Raw genomic sequence first — 24,283 nt, 5'->3', positions numbered from 1 at the left:
CTTAGCTAGCATCAGGTGATGGGCAGTTGGCCGGTGACTAGCAGCACTGAGGAGCACAGGAAGATGCACACATGCACACATATGGGATTTTACACAGCCTTGGGTGCCCTTACTTTTGGGGGAGGCTGCTTAAGTCACTATTTGGGAGGGTAACAGACACTGTTCATCGGGACTAGCAGTTGTTCTCCTTGGTATCTCAGAAGTAGGCAGAGAAACCTTGCTAATATTTCTCATCCTATTCCAAATTTTAAATAACTTGTGGAGATCTGACCTTCGATAGGCAGATGGTTATTTTCTCCATCTTTACCTTGGCCAATTTACACTAATTTCTTGAGTTGACTCCAGTTAGAAAAAAACGATCTATAAACCGTATAAAGCCATCCCCCTGATATTGTCACCATTTCCTAGAAAAGAGACAGAAAACCCTCCAATGCGCTACTTGGCGCAAAAACCTCTTCCCTGAGTAAGCCACTCCATTTGCCTTACCGTGATTAGTTTCAATTCACTTAGTTTCTCCTCCCATGCTCCTTTGGGAGTCTTATGTTGATGAGTGGCAAGGGACAAAGCAGCCTATACCCTGGAGGCAAGTTCATTGTCTCATTGGCCCCTTCCTATGCAATGGAGCTATTCAAGCCTCCGACCCTTTCTAGAGTGTGGAATATCTACTTTGCATCTGAAGGCTTTCCTTTTTACATTTCAATGTCTCTGTCTTTTAGCCTCAGCAGGCCTTCAGCTTTTGCTGAAATCTCCCTGGGTCAGCCCCTCTTATTCTGGATGCCTGGGTGGAAAACTGAGTCTAAAGGCCCTGAAAGTTCACAGAATTTCAGGACTGGAAAGGTACATTGAAGATCATCTAATATGACTCCCTGGTTTTACAAAGGAGGAAACTGAGTAAGAACCAGTCAGACAGGGAGAATTACTTGTCCAAGATCCCAAGTCTAGTTAGTGGGGGAGCTGGGACTAGTCTCCAGGCTGCGCTATCCTCATTCCCTTTTCCTTTCTACTTCAAGTTGTAGTGAGAGGTCTCTTTTTTTTTCTCTTCAAAGATGAGGAGAGCTTTTCTGGTCTAACAGATTTGTGTGAAAGGGTATGTGCCTGTGTTTGTGATGTGTGCATGTTCTTGGACTCATCCTTTGCCTCCTAGAGAGACTGTCAAGGAACAACTTAAAAGCCCAGGCAGGAGCTCATGACCCCCTAGGAGGATACCATGAGCCTGAAAGATAAGAGGAGTGAAAAAAGAAGTCGACACTTAAAAGTCGCTTCTCCAAAGGCTACATGGATCTTTTTTTGGTTAAACCTTTTTAAAGTGTTTAAAAGCTTTAATATTGATGGCCCGTCAACTCTGTCCTGATTCTTTGGCTTTCAGTTAAAAGGTTTTTGTTGTTGTAGCTTATGCAGTTGCTCTGTTGCTATGGAAACGTGACATCAAAATGACGTTTCCCTGTTTAAAAGCTTTTAACTAAATTCCTGCCTGTCAGATGTAGGCCCCATTTTGTGCACTCAAGCTTCAAGCTGTTGCAAAAAGGTTTCACATGGGCTGTTGTCATTCAAATGCTTTGCCCACTTCTGTACATCGTGCACGACCCAAACCTGGGCTCAAAATTCTGCCTCTATTAAGTGTCCTCTTTTAAAAACCCTTTTAGGTCAATCAGCCATGGCCGCAGCAGAAATCCCTAGTTATGTTGTTTCTCCTCAGACTGAGAAACACAGGAGGGCCAGAAACTGGACGGATGCAGAGATGAGAGGCTTAATGCTGGTCTGGGAAGAATTTTTTGATGAATTGAAGCAAACTAAGCGGAATGCCAAAGTTTATGAGAAAATGGCTAATAAACTCTTTGAAATGACTGGGGAGCATCGCCACGGAGAAGAGATTAAGATCAAAATTACCAACATGACATTCCAGTACAGGTAAGCTGCAGCCCTTTGTTCTGCCTTCGGGATGCCTCCCTTCTCCTCACCTCTCCTGGAGGGGCCCAGGAGGTGGACCAGGGGGCAGGCTGGGAAGGGACCCCTGAAGGAGGCCAGGGAGGGCTGAACCTAGAGCATGCTGGCCACATGCAGCAAGCCCAGAGGAAGGCGTGCTCCGCTCATGTCCCCTCAGCCCCTTCATTTATTGGAAAACTCAAGAACAAGTTGTTGAGTTGCAGCTAACTAGTGCGCTTGGCTCTGAGTTCAATGCTCCTCTCATTGACTCTGGGAGGTTGCCTCGTCTGGGGGACTGAAAACCTTAGCTTGGCTGATCTTCGGAGCTAAAGAAGACTGGCTTTCCTGGGGTGAGGACGGGAGGGCTGGGGGTGGGGGTGGGGGCGGAATGGAGGGGGAGGTGGAGATGAGGAAAAGTTTTAATTCTCTATCCTAGCCCTTGATTGGACCTGGGCAGGCCAAGGGGATAAGATTTGGAGGGCTAGGGAAAATTGGATGCTTCCTTACTGACTGACAGGCTGGATCATGATTAAAAGCAACCTTGGCCAAAGAACTGGTCTCTCTGCAGAGGTAGCAAGAGAGAAAGAATAATAGCATTGTGCATTGTAAATACTGCTCCCAAAAGAATGGGGGAAGGGCAGGAGCATTTTGGGGGGAAAACAAACGAGCGAGCTGATGTTGCTGCCGCAAGAAAGCAAAGTGGATTTGGGAGGATTTCAAGATTCAAGGTATGAAATATTTGGAACTTAGGAGGAAGCCCCAAATTTGTGCATGAAAAACATCCTGTTACTGGCTATTTTATTCTGAGAGGGAAAAATTGCTCAGGGATTTATTAATTTATTAATAGTGACAGTAATAAAAACCATTATCATCAAGGAATACTGATGGTTAGTCTTCTATTTTCAGCCCTGTCGGCTCCCACTCCTGACTAAGGGGAAGGGGGAGAAAGAGACGAGAAGGGGAAAACAGGATTTTCACTTCCAACTATTTCCTTTCCCCTGCTCTCAGATGTCACTACTTAATACAAATTTCTCTCCTTCTGACCCAAACAAGGAGAAGGCTCATCAAACCGGAAGGGACCTTAGAGAATGTCTACTTTAACTCTCTTACTTTGCAGAGGAGGAAAGTGAAGGTCAGAGTGATACGGGCATCATATGGGTATGAAGCATGGGAGCTGGCATGGGAACCAAAGTGAATGGCCAGGATACTTTGGAGAGCAATGTCAAAACAGACTTGGTAGGGAGGAACAGAGCAGTGGCCTGGGGCTGTCTCCTTCCTTTGCTGGAAATAGGTCTGTATGCAGCATGAGTTAAGGGTGGTGATAACCTAGAGTATCCCCTGATCCTCAGGGTTTTCTCACCTTCCTACCCCCTCACCAGGACTCAAAGGCATTCCAAGCTGGCTGTGCACATTCACAAAACTAAGACCAAATCTTCTCTGGTTTCCCCTACAGTAAGATCTATACAGTGAGTGCTAAGAGTTTTGTGAATTGAATTAAGAATGTCATCTTGGGGCTAATCATAATTTTTTTTAATGCCACAGCATTTGTAGAACATTGGAAAGGGCACTGGATTAGGTAGAAGATGGGAGATCTGGGTTCCAGGCCCAGCTATCACACTTGTTACCTGTTTGTGCCAAGGCAGTCATTTAATCTCTAAGTCTCTGAAAGCTGTCACCATCATGTTCCATATTAAGGGGATGGTTTCATTCTTTCTGGCACTGCAGAGCCGCAGGAAGAGAAGATTATGGGACATAACGAAATGGACAGTAACATGATAGATGCCTTTAAGATTTGAAGAGGCTGATGCAGTTGAGGGATTACATTGTTTTGCTCCTTCTCAGAGGGGAAAGTAGGAGTAATGGGCAGAAGCCACAGTCTCAGATTTAGGGTGGATTTTAGGAAAGACTTTAACAGAGTGACCCAAAAGTGGACTAAACTATCCCTGGAGGTGAAGGGCTCCCTTTTACTAAAGGTCTTCAGGCCAACCCTAGATGACCACTTGTTAGCTATGTTCATCTCTGAGGTTCCTTAGAACTCCTTTTAGGTCATTTTTCTGCCTTTTGATTTTCACATTTAAAAGTTGTTTCTTCCTTCCCTCCATTCTCACATTTAAAATAATCATTTTAGGGGGTGGCTAGGTGGCACAGTGAATAGAGAGCCCTGGAGTCAGGAGGATCTGAGTTCAAATCTGGCCTTGGACACTTAACACTTACCGTGTTTCCCCGATAATAAGACAGTCATTAATTATTTTGGACAGAAAAACACCAGAGGGCTTATTTTCAGGAGAGGGCTTATTTTAATGAACATTGACAGCAATTTTAATAAACAGGTAAATGTGAACAAAAAAATGTACCTTTATTCAATAAGCAAATCACTGGGGAAGAACAGGATGACACGCTCACTGCTGCAGCTCTGATTGGATGCAGCTTGGAGCGCGGCGTGCGTTTCACCCGGGGGGGGGGATGGTGCATACAGAGGGTCCGTAATGTAGCGTGTAGCACAGGGGATCACCTTCACTACAGTAGCAATCTCAATAGGGCTTATTTTCGGGGGAGGGCTTATTTTAGAGGAATCTTACACAGTAAGGGGAGGGCTTATTTTCGGGATAGGTCTTATTACCGGGGAAACACGGTACTAGCTGTGTGACCTTGGGCAAGTCACCTAACCTCAATTACCCTGCCTTCCCCCCTCCAAAAAAATATCATTTTAGGAAACATGACTTAATTTGATTATTTTTTTCAAGCAGGCTAAATTATGAGAACCTTCTCTCCCTCCACTCCAACCTCCTCAATCCCATCTTTATCCAGTTCAACTCAGTTCAATTTAGTAAAAGCTAAAGCTCTTTAAAATTCCTTTATCTCTACAATCCCATGATTCTACTTCGGTGTTTTTTGGGCAGCTAGGCATGGAAAAGGAGAAGACAGTTCTTGCCCTCAAGAAGCTTATAATTTAATAGGTTCATTCTACCAGGTAGACAAGATAAAGATTCATAAATTCATCATGGGATTTATGTCTGAGGAGAGGCAGTATGGTATAACTGGACTTCAAAAGAGGAAAACCTGGATTTGAATCCCACCTCAGACACTTGTTAGCTGTGTGACCCTAGGCAAGTCACTTAACTTTGCTGAGCCTGAGTTTCTTCATCTGTAAAATAAGGAGGTTGGACTCAGTGACCATTCCACCTCAACATCTGTGCTCATATTATGATCTTAGAGATGGTTTAGCACACTCATTTTCTAGATGAGGAAACTGAGGTCAGAGATTAAGTGACTTGAGGGTCACTCAGCTGGTAAGTGTCAAAGTGAGGCTAGATCTTCTAACTCCCAATCCAGGACTCTTCCTTAATGCGTTGTCTTTTTAAGTCAAAAGAACAAAACAGACAGTGATTGGGAGAGGAGAGAGCTCACTGTGGAGTGGGGGGCACATGAACTGGATAGATGAGGCAGAGGAAGAAGGGAAAAGGCACGCAAGGAAGGGAGTAGTTCTGAGAAGGGCACCTACTTTTGAGAGATAGCTTCCCAGAGTTCGTGCCAAGACTCAAGTTCATTCAAGAGTTCATTCAACCTCAAAAGGCCTCAACCAACAATGCTTTCAGTGCCTCCCTCTGCTGACTTGTGTGGTTTCTGATCTTGCCCCTCATGGTGATGCCAAAGAAGGAAAGTTATATGGTGTAGAGGAAGGAATTCTGCCCTTTAGCTCACCTAAAACTCAAGATTCTGCTCTGGGAGTAGAACCCTTCATGTCATGTGGGCTGACAAATAGTTTTTGAGATGGAACCCAGCCTTTTTTTTGTCATGAAAGGCCATGATGATGACAACTCACGTTTCTATACCAATTTAAGATTTCCCAAGTGTTTTCATTGTTAATGTATGAGGTAGGCACTACAAGTATTCTTTTTACAGATGAGGAAACTGAGACTCAGAAAGGTTAAGTGACTTTCTCCTGAGCATTTGAGTGAGAAGAGATGGAGCTGTTTTCAGATCTAATGTACAGGGAGTGTGCAATCCTTGTCAGTTCCCAAGCAGGCAGAAGCATCATAGAATGTTAGAACTGGATGGGCCCTTTGAGGTCATCTAATCTAACTCCACTTCTTTACAGAGGAGGAAATGGAAGCCTTGGATTGTTGGTGCTGAATTTGAGTCTAGCTTTGGATTTTATACCATTCCTGTTTTTGTCATTGCAATGTGTCCTGATGCGTAAGAAGAGTCACTTTCCTTAGAAAAAGGAGAGAAAGGAGTGAGAATCATAGAATTACAGGGCATGAGATTTAATAGAGATCTCAGTTGGCTTCCTTTGCAGCGTATCTTGCAAGTGGTTAGCCGGCCTTTGCTCAGACCCTCTGCTAGCCAGACTGAACCCACTATGCCATGAGGCAGCCTGCTCTCTTTTTTGACAGCTCTTACTGTGGAGAAGTTTATACTTACATAGACCTCAAAGCTGCCTTTTTGCCACTTCTACTGGTCAGAGATTCATGGAATTTTGGGGGACAGATCCCTTTGGCAGCCTGATGGTGCCTTCGGGTAACTTCTCTGAATAATGTTCTTAAATGAATAAAATACATAGGATTACAAAGCAATCATTTATTCTGAAATTAAAAACCTGTGTCTGGAACAGCTGGGTTGTACAGTGGATAGAACACTAGCCCTGAACTCAGGAGGACCTGAGTTCAAATGTGGCCTCTGACACTGACTAGCTGTGTGACCTGGGGCAAGTCACTTTACCCCCATTGCCTCAAAAAACAAACAAACAAATAACAACCTGTGTCCTATCCCTTACTCCTAGTTCTGCCCTCTGGGGTCACATAGAACAATCCTGACCCTTCATCCATGCGATAATTCTTCAGACATTTGAAGACAACTCTAAGTACCCCCTCCATTCACTAAGTCTTCTCCCAGGGGGAAAGTCCTCTGTTCCCTCAACTGATCCTTATAACATATGATTTTCCAGGTTTTTCACTAAACTACTCTCTAGTTTATCAATGATCTTCCTAATGTGTAACTCTCAGGACTGAACAGAATATTCCAGATGGGGTTTGCCCAGAGCAGGACTTTTCATTCCTCAGGCCTGACTTTTCCGCTTCTCTTAATGAAGCCTAAGATAATGCTAAGTTTTTTGACTGCCATATTATACTGTTGAGTTGTACTGAGCAGTACATACACCAAGATAATTTTGGGAGGAGCTGTAGTCTACTCACTTCTTACCCATCTTGTATCTGTGCAATTCAATTTTTCAAACCATATGTATGTATTTCCATCTTTTTTCTTACTAGATTCAACCCAATGATCTATTTTATAGCAGTCTTTTTAGCAAATGATTGATTTGTTACTAATCTAATGTGCTAGTTGTAACTCTTAGTTTTTTGACCTCAACAAATTTGATAAGTATTCTATCTTTGTTTTTATTCAAGTCACTAATAAAAATGTAAAATGACACAAGGCAAGGATAGATCATTGGGACACTCACTCCATTATCAACCTTCCAAGTTGACATCTAATCATTAATGACTACTCTTTGGGTCTGGCCATTCAGCCAGTGTCATATCCTCTTAATTGTAAGTGTTCTCTATATCATTCCATCTGGTTCACACTAATAGCAAGAGAAATTTTGTCAAATACTTTAATAAAATCTAGGTAAACTATTTAATCCATTCAATTTTGGGCCTTCATTGTGGGGATAGCTGCCCTGATCGGTGAGAGACTAAGTGAAATTCACCTCAACTCACTATTTCTAGTTAAACCTCAGACAATGCTTCATGTTCCATTCAGCTGCCCACCAGAACACCAAGGGGCTACCCAGTATGTGCATCTTGCCATCTGCCTTGCCACTGAGATCATGGTCTCATAGTACAGATCACCTCCCTTGATTTAGGCATTAGACCTTTACTAATGCAGAGATTACAGACCCTTCCTTGATTCCCGAGAAATAGTGTAGAGGGAGCAGAGATCCCCATTTATCAGACATACATGGAACTAGCTCTCCCCGTGGACTGTTGAAAAGGGAAGTCAGTGGTTGGGCCCAGAAATAAGGATAGGTGCTATTCCTTTTGATTGATACACTTTCTCAGGGATAGAAACAATATCAACCCGGAAGACAAGGCTTAAGACATGAAAATGTTGCTAATGATACCAGTCTCTGGATTCATGGAAAGAACATAGATTCTAGAATCAAAAGACCTGGGTTCAGATCTTCCCTCTGATACTCCTTGTGTGACCTTAAGCAAGTCACAACCTTCCTGGGCCTCAGTTTCTTCATCTGTAAAATGAGGGGTTTGGACTAGTTAGCCTCTGAGATTTCTTCTACTTGATCCTGTGATCTCACTAGTCCAAACTTCGCATTTTACAAATGGAGGAACTCATGCCCATATAGAAGAAAGTCATTTATCCAAGGTCATATAAGAAATAGCAAGAAGCAGAAACAGGATTTGAACCTAAGTCTTATTATTCTAAATTTAATGCTCTTTTTTACTAAACTGGTCTCTTATTTTTCTGAGCTTATGGACTTTATCTGCATACCCAAGGTGTTTAACTTAGACAACTGAGTGACTATAGTTCATTTACAGAGAAAAATTATAGGTCACCTTTCAAATCTGTCTGCCATGTATATGCCAGAGGACCTAACTTCCCTGGGCCATCAGATCCAGATAATAATACCCTGTGTCATCTTAAAATGCTAGGAGAATTACGCTTACAGAGGAGCCAGTTTTCAAACTTAAATAGCTCAGTGATTTTATTTTATCTTTTTTAGAACATCAAAAGGAATCAGTCAAATAACCATGGGCTCTAAGTGAATATGCAAATTTTTCTCTCCCTTCCCCCAACAGAACCAGAAAAAGGTCCCTCAAACAGGATGCAGCTGTTCCATTTTTGAAGGAATTAAAGTCAATTAATGTTAATGAATGTTAAATCTGAACCACCGTCTCATGATTTGAGTGGAAAAAAAGGCTAAAGTCTGACTTATTTTTTCAGCTGTTCATGGCTGCACACAATTGCAATTAGACTTTGATGCCTCATGCCATTTTTCACCAAAGTTTTATGAAATTAAAGTGACTGAAATCTTTGACCTTCGATTTTTCAAGGAATGGTGGCTAAGTGCGAGAGACAGCTGCTGAAAGTGAAATTTGAATATTTTACCAGCTTTCCCTTTTCAGATTCAATAATTCATTGGAGACATACAACTTAAGTACTGTCCTTGCTTTCTCCCTCTCTCCTTTCCTTGCCTGTGATTGCTGTCTGAGTGAGGTTATTCATTATTTATTCTGAAAGCTTTTTTCAAAATCCCCAGGGGAGAAATTCTGTTTCCATTCCTGAAAGAAAGTGGAAATATCAAACAAATATGGCAGTAAACATGGGGAATATCAGAGGAGGAGAACCAGACACTGTTAGACAGGTGGGCTCCATGCTGACAACTGTGGTTGGTTTTTTAAAAAGGAAACGCACAATCCTAAAGAATAAATCCATCTTAGGTTACTGGGGCAGTTGTGAATGGGAACAGAACACCCTCCCCCACCAGTGGAACAGGCCTCTATCTCATCTTGTCTCCTAATTAAAGAAATTAGAGTGTCATAATTAATTAATAATAATAGTATTTACATCATGCTTTTTAAGGTTTGCGAAGCATTTTGCAAATGTTATCTTATTTGGGACTCTATAGTCCTGTGAGGTATGTATTATCAGAATAAGAGGGGTTAAGTGAATTGACCAGAAGCACTGGCTGCTTAAGTGTCTTGAGATCTTGATCTGAACTCAAGTCTTTAGCACCTGGAGTTAGGAAGACCTGGATTCAAATTTAGCCTCAGACACTAAATGTGTGATTCTGGGCAAGTCACTTAACCTCTGTCTACCTCAGTTTCCTTATCTATTCAATGTAATTAAATTGAGTATCCTCATCTATTTAATTAAATAATAGCACCTACTTCATAGGGTTGCTGTGAGGATTACATAATATTTGTGAAGAACTTAGGTACTTACTAAATCCTTCATTCCTCCCTTCCTTCCTTCCTTCCTTCCTTCCTCCCTCCTTCCATCTTCCTTCCTTCCTTCCTTCCTTCCTTCCTTCCTTCCTTCCTTCCTTCCTTCCTTCCTTCCTTCCTTCCTTCCTTCCTTCCTCTCCTAAATGTTCTCTCTATCAAACCGCCTAGCTGCCATAGATATAGAGCTAGATGGGACTTTAGGTAGCATCTAGTCCAACTTCCTCATATTTAGATGGGGAAACTAAAGCCCAGAGAGAAAAGTGACATCCAAAATATATAGCAAGTGAGCCTCAGAGTTAGGGCTCAGACCTAGTTCCTCTGACAGTGAATCCACTGTTCTTTCTGGAAGGATCATAGTGTTTAGAGCTTGTGGAGTGGTTAGAAATCATCTACTCCATATTCTTACTTTACGGATGAGGAAAGTAAGATGACACCATGTGGATGTGGTCATTTGTGGAAGGACCAGGGTTTGAGCCCTCAGGGTCTGACCCCAAATACTGTTCTTCTTTCAGCACACCTCCCTGTCTTCATCCATTCAGTCATGTAGCAGGGCTGGGCTTGGGGCAGTGCTGGGGGAAGGGTGTGTGTGGTAAGAACTGTCCCTACGCTAAAGGAAATTCATTTCAAAGTAGCACCAGCTATGGGGGGAACAGGGAAGAAATGGATGGATTCAACAGTTGTCAATTTGAGCTGGCAAAAGCTGCTGGAAACAGAAGTTCACCAAAGGTATAGATGAATTCATGGATTACAATCCACAAGATTATTAAGAATGTTATTTGGGAGCATCTTTAACCTATGAAAATAACTTTGACAGAGGACTGTTGCACATTCCTATAAACCTATCCCTTGGAGCCCCCATCAGAGGCAGAATACTGGAGATTTCTCAAGTTCTTGACTTGGTGATGACAAGGTTCTGTTTTGAAGATGGTGTGCTTGTAATTGTATTCTTTCTTTCTTCAAATAATGGAAAGCAACCTATGGATATTGTTTCTTTTTAACTCAAAGAAATATGCTGAATTATTGAACCCTCGAGGCAGGCAGAGAAGAACCAGTGCCATCCTTGTTGTAGAGGTCAGGAAGCAGACATGGAATTGGAGTGACTTGTCACACATTGAGTTGATAGTAGAGCCGAGCACAGAAGCTCCCCGTCCCAGCCTCCTCTACTATCCTCTGTATAAACATTGGCCACTCACTTTCCAGTGTTTGATTATATAATTGTCTTCCCTTTGACTTCCTCAGAACTTAGTTTCCCCAAAGTTAACTAAGGCTTTTGTTTTTAACTGATGCTACTACCTACTCACCAATCAAATGAAGGTAATTGGACCAACGTTCTTTTCTTACAAGCTTTCTTCATTCTGTTCCCCTCTGTGTGATGAGATAATCTTTTGCTGTATTATAGACTTGGTACTAAGAATTTGAAAGCAGTATGGTTTTTCTGGACACTAATACCCAGAGAGACAGTAATTATATGGGTGTCAGTTTATTGTTGCTCTAATTTGTTTATGTTTGGTGTGTTTGCTGTTTTTTGAACCATATGTGATTTCATTACTATATAGAACTCCTGGTGTGGAAACTCTTCCTACCAATGCAGACTGACAACTACCGTGAAATTTATAGTTTAGAGAGTTTATATTTGAGGTGGGCCTTGGAACACTTTTTCACTCCATAATCAGCTTTCTGTGCACTACACTGTGATACCTTCCTATTTCTTATCAGATTTTATGATTACTCATTGTTCATTTATTCAACAGACATTAAATGCCTGTGGCATGCAAGGCATTGTGTCAGGTAACTAGGTAATACTTCAGATCTGAACAATGCTTAATAGTTTACCGGATGCGAGTATGTCCATTATTACATCAGTTTTATTCTTACAACAACCTTGTGATGGAGGTAGGGAAGGGATTGTTATCCCCATTTTAAACATGAGAACACTGAGGCTGAGAGAAATCTAGTGATTTGCCCAAGATTACACTGATTTTAAGTGGTAGAACTAAATTCTTTAGACTCCAAATCACACTGTCTCACAAATTAATCACTTGAATTGTTAGTCTTCACACACTATAATGGTGCAGGCACTATTAGCTAATTTCATTTATGATTTATAATTTATAACTCAATTTCAGTATAAAAGTCTCTAGGTTACATTTAAAAGATTTTGACAGAAGTCTTTAAAAATTTTTTTAATAGTATTTTATTTTTTTCCCAATTACATGTCAAGACAATTTTTAGCATTCATTCTTACAAGATTTTGAGTAGCAAATTTTTCTCCCTCCCCTCTCCTCTTCCTAAAATGATGGGCAGTTTGATATAGATTACACATGTACTATCATATAGAACCTATTTCCATATTAGTCACAGGTATGAAAGAAGAAGCAGATCAAAAGAAAAAACCCACAAAAATAATAAAGTAAGTAAAAATATGCTTCAACTTGCATTAAGAATCCATCAATTCTTTAACTGGATGTGGATAGCATTTTCCCTCATGAGTGTAATTGTCTTAGATCATTGTGTTGCTGAGAAGACTGAGTCATTCATAGTTGACCATTACATAATGTGGCTGATACTGTGTACAATGTTTTCCTGGTTCTGTTCATTTAATTTTGCATCAGTTTGTACAAGTCTTTCCAGGTTTTTCTGAAATCTACCTGTTTATCATTTCTTATTGCACAGTAGTATTCCATTACATTCATATGCCACAGCTTGTTCAGCCATTCCCCATTTGATGGACGTCCCTCAATTTCCAATATTTTGCCATCACAAAAAGGGCTGCTATAAATATATATGTCCTTTTCCCTTTTTTAATCTCTTTGGGATACAAACCTAGTAGTAGTATTGGTGGATCAAAGGGTATGCAAGATTTAGTTCCCCTTTGGGCATAGTTCCAAATTGCTTTCAAGAATGGATGAATCCGTTCACAACTCCACCAACAGTGAATTAGCATCCCAATTTTCCCACACGCTCTCCAACATTTATCCTTTTCCTTTTTCATCATATTAACCAGGTAGCTCAGAATTGTTTTAATTTGCATTTCTCTAATCAAATGTGATTTAGAGCATTTCTTGGTTTCTTCATCTAAACTATTCATCTCAACTTCACCTATTCATATCCTTTGCCCATTTTTCATTGGGAATGGCTTGTATTCTTATAAATTCAGTTCCCTATATATTTGAAAAATGAGACCTTTATCAGAGACACTTGGTGTAAAGATTGTTTTCCAGCTTTCTGCTTTCCTTTTTTTTTTTTGCCTTTTGGAGGGCAATTGGGGTTAAGTAACTTGCCTGCCCAAGGTTACACAGCTAGTATTTTTGTGTGGGTGTTAAGTGTCTCAGGCCGGAACTGAACTTGGGTCCTCCTGACTCCAGGGCTGGCGCTTTACTCACTGTGCCACCTAGCCGCCCCTTTGCTTTCCTTCTAATACTGGCTGCATTGCTTTTCTTTGTGCAAAAGCTTTTTAATTTAATGTAATAAAAATTATTTATTTTGCATTTGATAATGCTCTTTATCTCTTGTTTTGTCATGAACCTGTAACTCACTCAACTTCTCCTTTAAGAATTTGAATGCTATACTACTTGGTGCATATATATTTATTTCATTGTCCATGGTACCTTTTAGCAAGATGTAATTTCCTTTCTTATCTCTTTTAATTAGGTCTGTTTTTGCTTTTGCTTTGTCTGAGATCAGGATTGCTACCTCTGCTTTTATTTTTACTTCATCTGAAGGAGAATAGATCCTGATCCAACCCCTTCCCTTTACTCTGTGTCTCTCTGCTTCAGTTATTTCTTGTAAACAACATATTTGTAGGATTCTGATTTTTTGATTCTCTCTGCTCTCCACTTCCATTTTATGGGAGAGTTCGTCCCATTCACATTCACAGTTAGGATTATAACCGTGTATTTCCCTGCATCCTATTTTTCTTCCGGTTTGTCCTCCCTCTCCTTTCACCCTTTTCCTCCTCACCAGTGTTTTGCTTCTGTCTACCACCTCCCCTGATCTGCCCTCCCTTCTGTCAGTCTCTCCTCCCCCTTTACATAATTTCCTCCCCTCCTACTTCCCTGTTGGATAAGATAGATTTTTAAATTCAGCTGACTGTGCATATTGTTCCTTCTTTGAGCCAATACTGATGAGAGTAAGGTTTGATCAATGCCCATTGCTGTAATGTAATACCAAGCAAAGGCAACTTCCCAGGTTCGAAATACCAGCATAGGTGCTCTCTATTTTATTTCAGTAACAAACCCAGAACAGAGAAGATCAAAACATGACATCATTCAAAATACAGCATTTACTAAGTGTGATTAAATCATCTCCAAGGCCTACCCCACCCCAGGACTTTCCAATCATTCAATCAATTACAAAGTCTCTGTTCCAAATACTTCTCCACCCCTAGGCTATACCTTAATTAAGTCCACCACAAAGCCCCTCTTCTCAAATGGAGATTAGTTTCCAAACATAAGTAAAATACATTCATTTGCTCAACCATAGAACACAAAAAGGTCAAAAGTTCCCCACCCCTGGATCACAATTGAATCTACCCCAGAGTTACATCAAGTTTAAACACAGCACTTAATACCCAAATGGAGGTCTTTTCTTCATCTTGACACGAGGCAAGTTCTCAGCAATCTTAGTTCCTGGGGAGACAAGGCTTAGCAAGGCCATAAGATACATTGCCAGTCCCTTCATGAATTCATCCTCTGTCTGTAGAACAGTCCTAGAACCCCTGAACACATTAGCAAAGCCCTCTCCCAGGATTTCTGTAAACATACAACAAGAAAATCCTTCTTCAGGGCTTCTGAACCAACAGAAAGGCTCCCAGACCCCTGCAACAACAGCACTGTCCTTCACCAGTGGACAGTATTCATTCTGTCTGCCGGACAGTCTCCAGACCCCTGCAACAACAGTACTGTCCCTCACCAGTGGACAGTATTCACTCTCAGTACTGTCCCTCACCAGTGGACAGTATTCACTCTCTGTCTGCAGGACAGTCTCAGGGCTTCTTAACCAAATGCCAGGTTCCAGGACTTCTTCAACAGGACAGTCTTTCACCAGTGGACAAATCTGGCAAAATAACATCAAAACAGACAGACAAAGTACCAGCAAAACAGCCATGTCTCCTCAGTCCTTGGCAGCTCAGGGGGCAGGTCTCAAAAGTCCAGGGCAATTCAAAGCGGCCACCAGCAATTCTCTTAGTCTCTCTCCACGAGGTGCAGCTTCCAAAAAAAGATCTTCCGCCTCTCTCTTGTCTCTCCAAATCTACATCACCAGCTCCTCCCACTTCAGGACTTTCTTTTCACATCAACAAGCCCATCCCACAGGTGGGATTAACAAACTCTGGGTTTTAATACAATCAATTTGAAAACCAAGCCAATACAGGGGAATCTTTAATTGCCATTACTATCACAATTGCCCACCCTCCCATCTTCCCCTCCATTGTAATAGGTTTTTCACACCTCTTCATGTGAAATGATTTACCCTATTTTTTTAATGTCATTCCCTCAAATTCACCTTTTATCCATATCTTTTATCTATGTATATTCTTTCTAGCTGTACTATTAGTGGTACAATTTTTTTTTTGCTTTTTGGAGAGGTGGGGCAAGGCATTTGGGGTTAAATGACTTGCCCAAGGTCACACGGCTAGTAAGTGCGAAGTGTCTGAGGTTGGATTTGAACTCAGATCCTCCTGACTCCAGGGCCATTGTTCTATTCACTGTGCCACCTAGCTGCCCCTAATGGTACAATTTTTAAGAATTACAACTATCAACTTCCCATGTAGGGATGTAAACAGTTCAGCTCCATTGAATACCTTATGTTTTCTTTTCCCTTTTTAGGCTTCTCTTGGGTCTTGATATTGAAGATTAAGTCTTTTGTTCAATTCTGGTCTTCTTATGAAAGCTTGAAATCCTTTTGTTTCATTTAGTGGCCATTTTTTTCCCTTGAAGTATTATGTTTAATTTCACTGGGTATTGATTCTTGGTTGTAGTCCTAGTTCCTTTGCCTTCTGGAATATCATGTTCTGTGACCTCCTATTTTTTAATGTTGCAGCTAAATCCTGTATAATCCTGATTGTGGCTCCCTGATATTTTAATTGTTTCTTTCTGGCTACTCACAGTATTTTTTTCTTGACATAGTAATTCTGTAATTTGTAGTACAATAATGTTTGTTGGAATTTTAATTTTGGGATTACATTATTTTTATAACTCAGAGCTGGTATTAACTCATTGTAATATAATGAATCTTACTGGCCAAGTACATTTCAGTAGTCTATTGTTAGCCTGGAAATTTTTTTGGTAATATGATGTGAATCTAGAAGGTGCTATCTTTTGAATTGCTTTCAAAACATGGTGAAATACTTCTTACTAATGTACTATTACCACAATGGAGTCTCTTGAAAATACTGTGCCTGCAGATCCATGCCATGAGGCTTTTATATGAAGCGGTATTCTAATACGATCCTTCTCCTACAGAGTGACATCTTTTGGATAGGGACCAAGATATATTTCCTTATTCTGAAGTCCACACTAGAGCGGGTCATGAGATAGTGAGGTGTTACTCTATTATCATTGTCATATATGTCATCGATATGTAGTGTGTTATCATCCAAAGCTTGGCTACCAATTGGTAGTCTGAATCGACTCAACATACTATCTGCTAATGAGTATATGGATGAAATCATAGTTCTTTTGAAGTCATGATGTATTCATACTGCTGAATACTTTAGGACTAAGATTGAGTTTGGAGTGGGTGATCTCCAAGGTCCTGACTGACAGGAGACTGTATGATTAGAGGCAAGGATAGTATAAACTAGTGTCTCTGAAACCTCTCAAGTACTTTCCTGGGGAGGAAAGAATTCAGCTCCTTCGATAACAAATTTGGCCCCTGGAGAGTTTCCCATTGGGATGAGGCATTAAAAAGTCCTCATATTGTTATTATTACTTTCAGAAACTCAGGCAAGAGGGGGACCTGGTTACAAGAATATAAAGGCAGCATTAAAAAATTTAGAAATTTAGGAGACCTAAAGCTGCATTCTTAGTTCTTGGGGTCCTTATGCAAGACCCTGAACTACTCTTAGCAGAAGTTTCCAGCACCTAGAAAACAAGCTTGTGTAGACTGACAAGGCAGGTGTCAGAGTCCTGAGTACTCTTGACTGGGAACTGTAACACAACATCGATGTTTGAGAATATGGTCAGCTCTTACAATAGAACCCCCAATAACCACTTTGATGGGACACCATTTATATCTCTTTATCTTTCTCCTCATTCTATTTCTTACCCTTGGAATGACCTTGCCACTCTTTTTCACTTATTGGAATGCTTCTTCCTTTTTTTCTTCCTTCCTTCTTTACTTTCTTTTTTCAAAAATCTTTATCAATAGTCTCTGACTTTCAGCAAAGGAGGAAATATAAGAGAATATTTCCTACATGCATTATACTCACAGGGTCTCTTTTCCAGCATTCTAAGTATGAATTCTCTAATGTCTTTCAACACCTTTGCTCCCCCAAATGATTTCTCACACTTAACTACATTCATAGAGTTTTGTTCCCATATAAGTGAACTGATGTTCAGTAAGACATAACTAGTTATTGAAGGTTTTCTTATATTGTTTATATTCATGGGTTCTTTCTATTATGACCACAGTTACAGGTAATAAGGGATGGATTTCTACTAAAACCCCTTCCGTATTTATTATATATAACAGAATATATTCTTATATAATTGCATATCCAGTATGATAAAATATAAGATATGATCCCTTTAGGATTAATTATCTAGTAGTAAATAATGCATGAACTCTGATGAAAGCCTTCTATCATTCATGACTTTTATGGGGTTTCTAGTATAAATCCTGTTAAGCTGTTTTCTCTGTATGTCCCTATATTCTCTCCAGGGATAGTCCTCTAATTTGAGTAAAGGATGAGCTGTCACTGAGGGCTTTCCCACATTCACTGAATTCATAGAGCTTTTGCCCTTCAAGGTCCAACTTAAGTCCTTAGTCTTTGAAGAAGTGGTTCCTGAGTCCCACAGCCCACAGGGATCCCTCCCTCCTAATACCTAAAGCATTTGCTGTCTCTACTTAGCACATACTGTCTTATCTTGTCAGTCATCTTTTCCTATGTGTATGTCTTGGCTCTCCAAAGTAAGCTGTTTAAGGGACTCCTCCCATCTCTGGTGCCTTGACACTGGCTGGCCCACCTGCCTGAGATGCCCTCCTAACTCCCCTTTGCTTTTTAGAAGATTTTGTTTCTTTCAAGACTCATTTCAGACCTCATCTAACATATGAAACCTTTCCTTATCCCCAGACGTTAGTGTATCATAATTACCATATTTTTTTTGTGTGTGTGCTGATTTAGTTACATGTCTCCCCCAAATAGAATGAAAGCCCCTTGAAGGCAGGAACTATTTCATTTTGATCTTTGTATCCCCAGTGCCTATAGGGCACAGTGCCCTATAGTATTTAGCAAGGGCTTAAAAAATACTTAATTGTTTACTCTGCATCCCTCCACAGTACTTAGCAGAAGGCCTTTCACATAGTAGGCACTGAGAAAGTATTGGTTGAAGGAGAGCTTTAAACAGCTGTTCCCAGCCAAGTTCCTATGAGTAGCATCAGGGCTGATTTATGGCCAGTGACTGCAGTAGAAGTCCTCTATCAGGCTAAGGTCAGCTACTGACTGGCCCCAGGTTATCATAATACTTACAGAAAGTCTGAGTTCAATGAGACCTCAGAGATAGCTTAATCCCATCCCATTCCTCTTTTACACCTGCCCTGATCAGTGATTATACCATCTTCACTAGCAGACATCCACTAAGGACTTTGTTATTGTCTTTTTTTTTTTTAAGTTGTGTCTGACTCTTCATGACCCCATTTGGGGGTTTTTTGGGAAAGATACTGGAGTGGTTTGTCTTTTCCTTCTCCAGCTCATTATAGATGAGGAACTGAGGCAAACAGGGTGAAGTGACTTGTGTCTAAGTGTTTAAGGTTGGTTTGAACTCAGGTCTTCTTGACTCCAGATACTCACTAGCTGTGTGACCCTGAGCAAGTCACTTCACCTTGTTTGCCTCAGTTCCTCATCTGTAAAATGGATTGGAGAAGGAAATAGCAAACCACTCCAGTATCCTTCTGCCATTTTTTGCCTCTTTTCTCATTATCTTATGTTCTTCCATTATTTTCTCCTCTTCATTTCTCACCTGGCTGCACTCCTTTGAGACTTCTCTGACTTGTCGTCCAAGCCTCAAGTCAGGCACCATCCATGGCTCTTAAATCTGCGCCCTGCCCCCTGCCAGTTTTTCAGCTCCTTTTGTGTGCTGTCTTCCCCCATTAGACTGTAGACTCCTTGAGAGCAGGAACTGTCTTTCTTTTTTCATATTTATATCCCAATGCTTGTCATATAGTAAGCACTTAATAAATATTTATTGACAGAGTGGCTGATAGTTCTCTTTTTGGTCTTCTTGTCATGTTTTACTTGTACCTCTGTCTTCTTGTATTAATTTTTTTTCTGTCTTTATATGTTTTGCTCTAAGTATCTCCATCTTTCTGTGTGTATGTGTGTCTGTGTGTATCTCTATCCCATAGAAGCATAGAATGTCAACTGGAAGGAAACTCAGAGATCAAGCTTGTCCCCATCATCTTATAGAGGAGGAAACAAAGGCACCAAGAAGGGAAATGACTTGACCATGGTCCCAGTGTGTCAGCATCGGGGCTGGAACTGGCCTGGGACTTCTCTTCCTTCCCTGGCTTATTCTCCACAGAACTCTGACTTGTCTTGGGAGAGTTCAAGAGTACTGAAAGAACTGGCAGATGCGATTGCCAACCTTACCGCTGATCTTAGAAAAACAATGGAGGACAGGAAGAGTGCTACCGAACCGGACATGGCACATACCTCAATTTTTAAAAAAGGGAAGGCGATTGTTTAATACTACAGGCCAAGAGCTCAATTGTGATTCCTGACAGAATTCTAGCACTCATTATTGAGTGAATAGTTTGTGGTTACTTAGAAAGGCAAGTGGTTATTACCACAAATCAGTATGAGTTCATCTAGAATGAGTCATGTCACGCTAACCTGGTTTTCTCTTCTGGAAGATTAGGAAAAGATATATATGGATTTCAATGAGGCATTTAGCAAAGTCCATCATGTATTCTTGTAGATTCACAAATGACTTAATGATCTAAAGATCAGTGATGGATAGATTTCAACATGAAGAAACCTCTCCTGAGTTGTCAAAGGGTTCTATCCTTAACACAGTCTGGCCTATCAGGGATTTAGATGAAGGCATATTTAGCATTTTATATATTTAGCAATTATACATAATTTGATGTATATCAAATTTTAGAAACCTGGAATTTTAATCTGGAAAAGGCATTGGAGTTCATCTAGTCCAGCCTCCTCATTTGGCAGATAAGGAAACTGAGGCCCATAGACTTTCTAAAGGAGAGCTGGGATTCAAGACCAGGCCTTATAACGCAGTGATTTGCGCATGAAGACACTTAACAGAAATTGAATTAAGCTGCCGAGGAGCTAATTAATGTAGACTAAGGCATGAATACTTGATAATGGTTTATTGTTAATCCTTTTCCCAACCATCCAAGGATTTGTATTTTAGATTGGGACATAGTCAAAAGGAATGACTCTCTAATACTTGAATTTTAGGTACCATAACAAGCTGGTAAGGAAGATGTTTGGGGGGCAGGAAAACCTTCTAAGTGTCACTCAAATCATATATACCATGTAGCTCTCATAGGATACTATCATATTAGACCCAGAAAGGATCTTACAAATCAGATACCCTAATCCTTTAATTATACATTGGAAGAAACTAAATCCCAGAAACGGAAACTAACTTGCCTAAAGTTGTATGACTAGTCTAGTTTGTGATATTAGACATACTGGTCAAACTGGAAAGTTTTTCAATATGTAAACCAATGTTGCCATTGAATTCAAAGACATTTCTTGACCAAAGAGCTTAGGAGCAGAGTTTTCATGACTTCTTCTCTCATCCTACATCATCCTAGGACTATCTCAGAATCAGATCATCTAGTCCAAAGGCTTCATTTTACAGATAGAAACTAAGTCCCAGAGAGGGGAAATAATGAACCTCAGGTCTCCTGATTCCCAGTCTAGAGTTCTTTTCTACAAGGCTATGGTAGGCATGAAGAAAAAAATAGTTGATAAGTGAATAAATCTGGAACCAGGTAAGATAGTGCTACACACTGGGAAATTTTACAGATTGTACACTGAGTTCAAAGACTTCTCTTGACCATTGATTTTGAGTAACTCAAAAAATTGTCACAAGCCCTTTTATTCCTCAGAACCATAAGAACTTGGGAAAGCTAGGCCAGCCCTCTTAGAATCTAGAACCTAGCAACATCTGTCTTCATGCCTTCAGCTTCCCCATTCTGGGTCATTCCCCAGATCTTAGGTGTCCTTAGTTTGGGAGTTGGTCAGTGTCCTTCTGGCTCTTCCTACCAATTCCTTACCTTAAACTGCTCACATATCTTTCATTCACATAGAACAACTTGGGATATTATCTTCATTGGGATTTACATTTTAATAGATATCAGAAGCTTTTATCTAAAGAAAAAGAACCCTGAATTTGACATTTCAGACAACTGCCTACAGATGAAAGAAATTTCAAGAGGCAGGGGAGAATTCTAAGAGACTCTGAAATTGTCTCATTTAAGTAAACTATTCTCCCCATATTTAAAGAGAATGCTATAGAGAGTTGAAGCAGGACCTATTCCTAGGAGCCTGGTGGTGGTATGGAAGTGACCCTGAACTCTTCATTGCTATGGCAGCCCAGCACAAAAATCTAGTGGGTCTCTTCAGGGTCATCACCAGGTTGGCTGCATTTTTCAGCCATAGCAACTCATATGGACCATTTACTAAGATGTAGGGGGCATACAGTATGTCAGGGGAGGGAGAGCCCCCAGTCACAGTTCCATGAAATATTGAAATTCTGAGTTCTAATGCCTAGGGACTTTTTTTGTTTTTGTTTTGTTTTTTTAAAGGTCTAACTTAATTCAGAACTCAGAGCCTGACATCCTTTTAAACCTAACCTAGTTCAGGACCCTGAGCCCCGCCTACTTTAGACCCCATAAACCTGACTTCTTTTAAGGCTTATCCCTAATTTCTTCCAGATGGGTGCCTGCTGTTCTATACAGCTCCTGTGGGCTTTCCTGACCTATGTACTGCTGGCATCAGATGTCCATGTGATTTTTTTTTGTTTCCTTTTTCAATGGAAGACACAGGGACCCAGCCTGGTTCCCTAGGCAGAGAGGTGTGAAAAGCTCGCCTGAGATATTTGTGTGTGTCCCATGCATATGTTATCACGCTTCACTGTTGTGTGTCTTTCGTTGCAGGAAATTAAAATGCATGACTGATAGCGAGTCTGTTCCACCCGACTGGCCTTATTATATAACCATTGATAGAATACTGTCCAAAGTCACTGAATACAATGACGTGAAACTGCAGGAGAGCCAGCAGCCCGGGCCTTCCACGTCCCAGACCGAGGCGTCCCTGTCGCCGTCCGCTAAGTCCACCCCTCTGTACTTACCGTATAACCAGTATTCATATGAAGGAAGGGAAGAGTGCTACGAGGATGACCGCTCAGAGAGCTCCTCCAGCTTACTCTCTTTTAAGTTAAGGTAGTGTCTGCATTTATTCCTTTTCCAAGCCTCCCCTCCGAATGGGGCCGGGGGCTGTGGTGGGCCGGGGTGGGGGGCCCTCCCGACCATCTTTGCCCCATGTTGCCGAGTCGTTCTCTCCACTGCCTCTCCCCCACCAGCCCCTCGGCTTGGCATAGTAGGAAGAGTGCCAGATGTGAAATCAGAGAATCTGAATTCAAATCTTGACTCTGCTCCATACTGTGGCCCTATTTAACCCCCCTGAGCCTCAGTTTCCCCATTTATAAGATGAAGGAGTTGAACTAGATCTCTAAAGTATCTTCCTGCTTAACTAACTTAGGAATCACCTTCCATTCACAGGGGAAAGTGCCAGGGTCAAGGTCCGAAGCCCTGCATTTTAGTCGTGGCTCTGCCACCTGTTTAGGCAAGTCACTTCTTATAAGCCCCAGTTTTCCCCATCTGTAAAATGGGGCTGATAATGTCTATTCTGCCTACCTTGCAGTTGTGGCAAGAGAATCAGATGAGATAATGCATGTGTTTTGTCAGCTATAATCAATGTCTTTATTTCTCTGTTATTACTGTCTGTCTGGAAATCCCTGGTAAATTTCTATTTGTACCATGTAATTCTCATCTTAGGTCTGGACACAAGACAGGCAAGTGAGAGAGTGAAGGCTCAGTGACCTGCCCCCCTTGTTGGGCTCTTCCCTGCAAGGGAAAGGTGAAGTTGAGGGACTATGATCAAGGCCCATAAAAGCCTGAAAAGGATAAATAAAGTGGTGTGGACAGACAAAAGCTTGTCCTGCTTCACACCTTGGTCAGTAACCTAAAGAACTCTGCCCTCCTGCAGCAAAAGCTCTGAAACATAAAGAGATAGGTTGACTAGGTCAGATTTATAAGAGGAAGTTCAGGGGCATTGCTAAGCTATCATGAGCCCATGATGTTTGAGTAACCTGGGGCTGGAACAGAACGTGTTTGGTGAATGGAAAGAGAGGAGAATCCTCAAGGTATGCTGTAATATTTACCAAGTACTTCCTATGGGCAAGGCCCTAGGCACTGTGGGTAGTACTGGAAACAAAATATAGTCACTCTTCCTCCTCCTTCTCTTCGTTTACCTTCTCCTCCTTCATGGCCCCTACTCTTATGGAGTCTTCAAACTTGTAGAAGGGGTAAGATGCATTTATGTGAACTATACAAAACAGAAAGTGGAAGTACAACTTTGGAAGTGCAAAGTGTATCATGTTATTAAGAACAGAGAAAGAAGAGATAGGTCACTTCTGGTTTGGGGTCAAGGAAACTTCATGTGGAAAAGGAATAATTTAGGCTGAGCCTTGAAGACAGAAATTGGACAGACAGAGGTGGTAGGAAGGGCATTCCAAGCAATCGTGATGTTATATGAAAAGAAATAAAGTACAAAACAGTTCACAGAGGGTAATCCAGTTTGGCTGAGACTTTGGGTACATGAAAGGAAGTAGGAGATAATCCTAGAAAGGTAGGGTGGGTCAATATTGTGAAAACGCTTTAATGAAATGGTACAAACATCCTCTCTTATCTGACCCCAAATCCATAGGTTCAGACATAGAGAGCTGAGATCAACTCCTTGTTGGTCAATGCCCCTCTCTGCAAGATTGCTGGGATGTCTCTCTTTGGAATCAATGAGTCATAAGATCTAGGTTTAAATCCTAGCTCTCTCATTTACATCCTGTGAAGCCTTGGGCAAATCTCTTTTCTCCAGCCCTCAGTTTCCTCATCTATAAAATCATAGCATTAGAGGCTAAATG

General features: G+C 41.1%; 1 protein-coding gene across 1 annotated transcript in view; it reads left to right on the top strand.

Moving 5' to 3' along the window:
- Positions 1-1,361: 1,361 nt before the first annotated feature.
- Positions 1,362-24,283, top strand: part of MSANTD1 (Myb/SANT DNA binding domain containing 1) — a 40,121-nt gene continuing 17,199 nt past the window's right edge. The window contains exons 1-2 of the mRNA XM_069074187.1: positions 1,362-1,908; positions 22,242-22,526. Coding sequence (XP_068930288.1) covers positions 1,655-1,908; positions 22,242-22,526 — 539 coding nt within the window. The 5' untranslated portion in view covers positions 1,362-1,654. The remainder of the gene's footprint in view (positions 1,909-22,241; positions 22,527-24,283) is intronic.

The sequence above is a fragment of the Petaurus breviceps genome, unplaced genomic scaffold, assembly GCF_028583685.1.
Source record: "Petaurus breviceps papuanus isolate PSGF00001 unplaced genomic scaffold, PetGlider_PUasm1.0 140, whole genome shotgun sequence".
Lineage (NCBI taxonomy): Eukaryota > Metazoa > Chordata > Mammalia > Diprotodontia > Petauridae > Petaurus > Petaurus breviceps.
The sequence above is the reverse complement of the archived record's forward strand: the minus strand, read 5'-3'. Positions and strand labels throughout refer to the sequence as shown.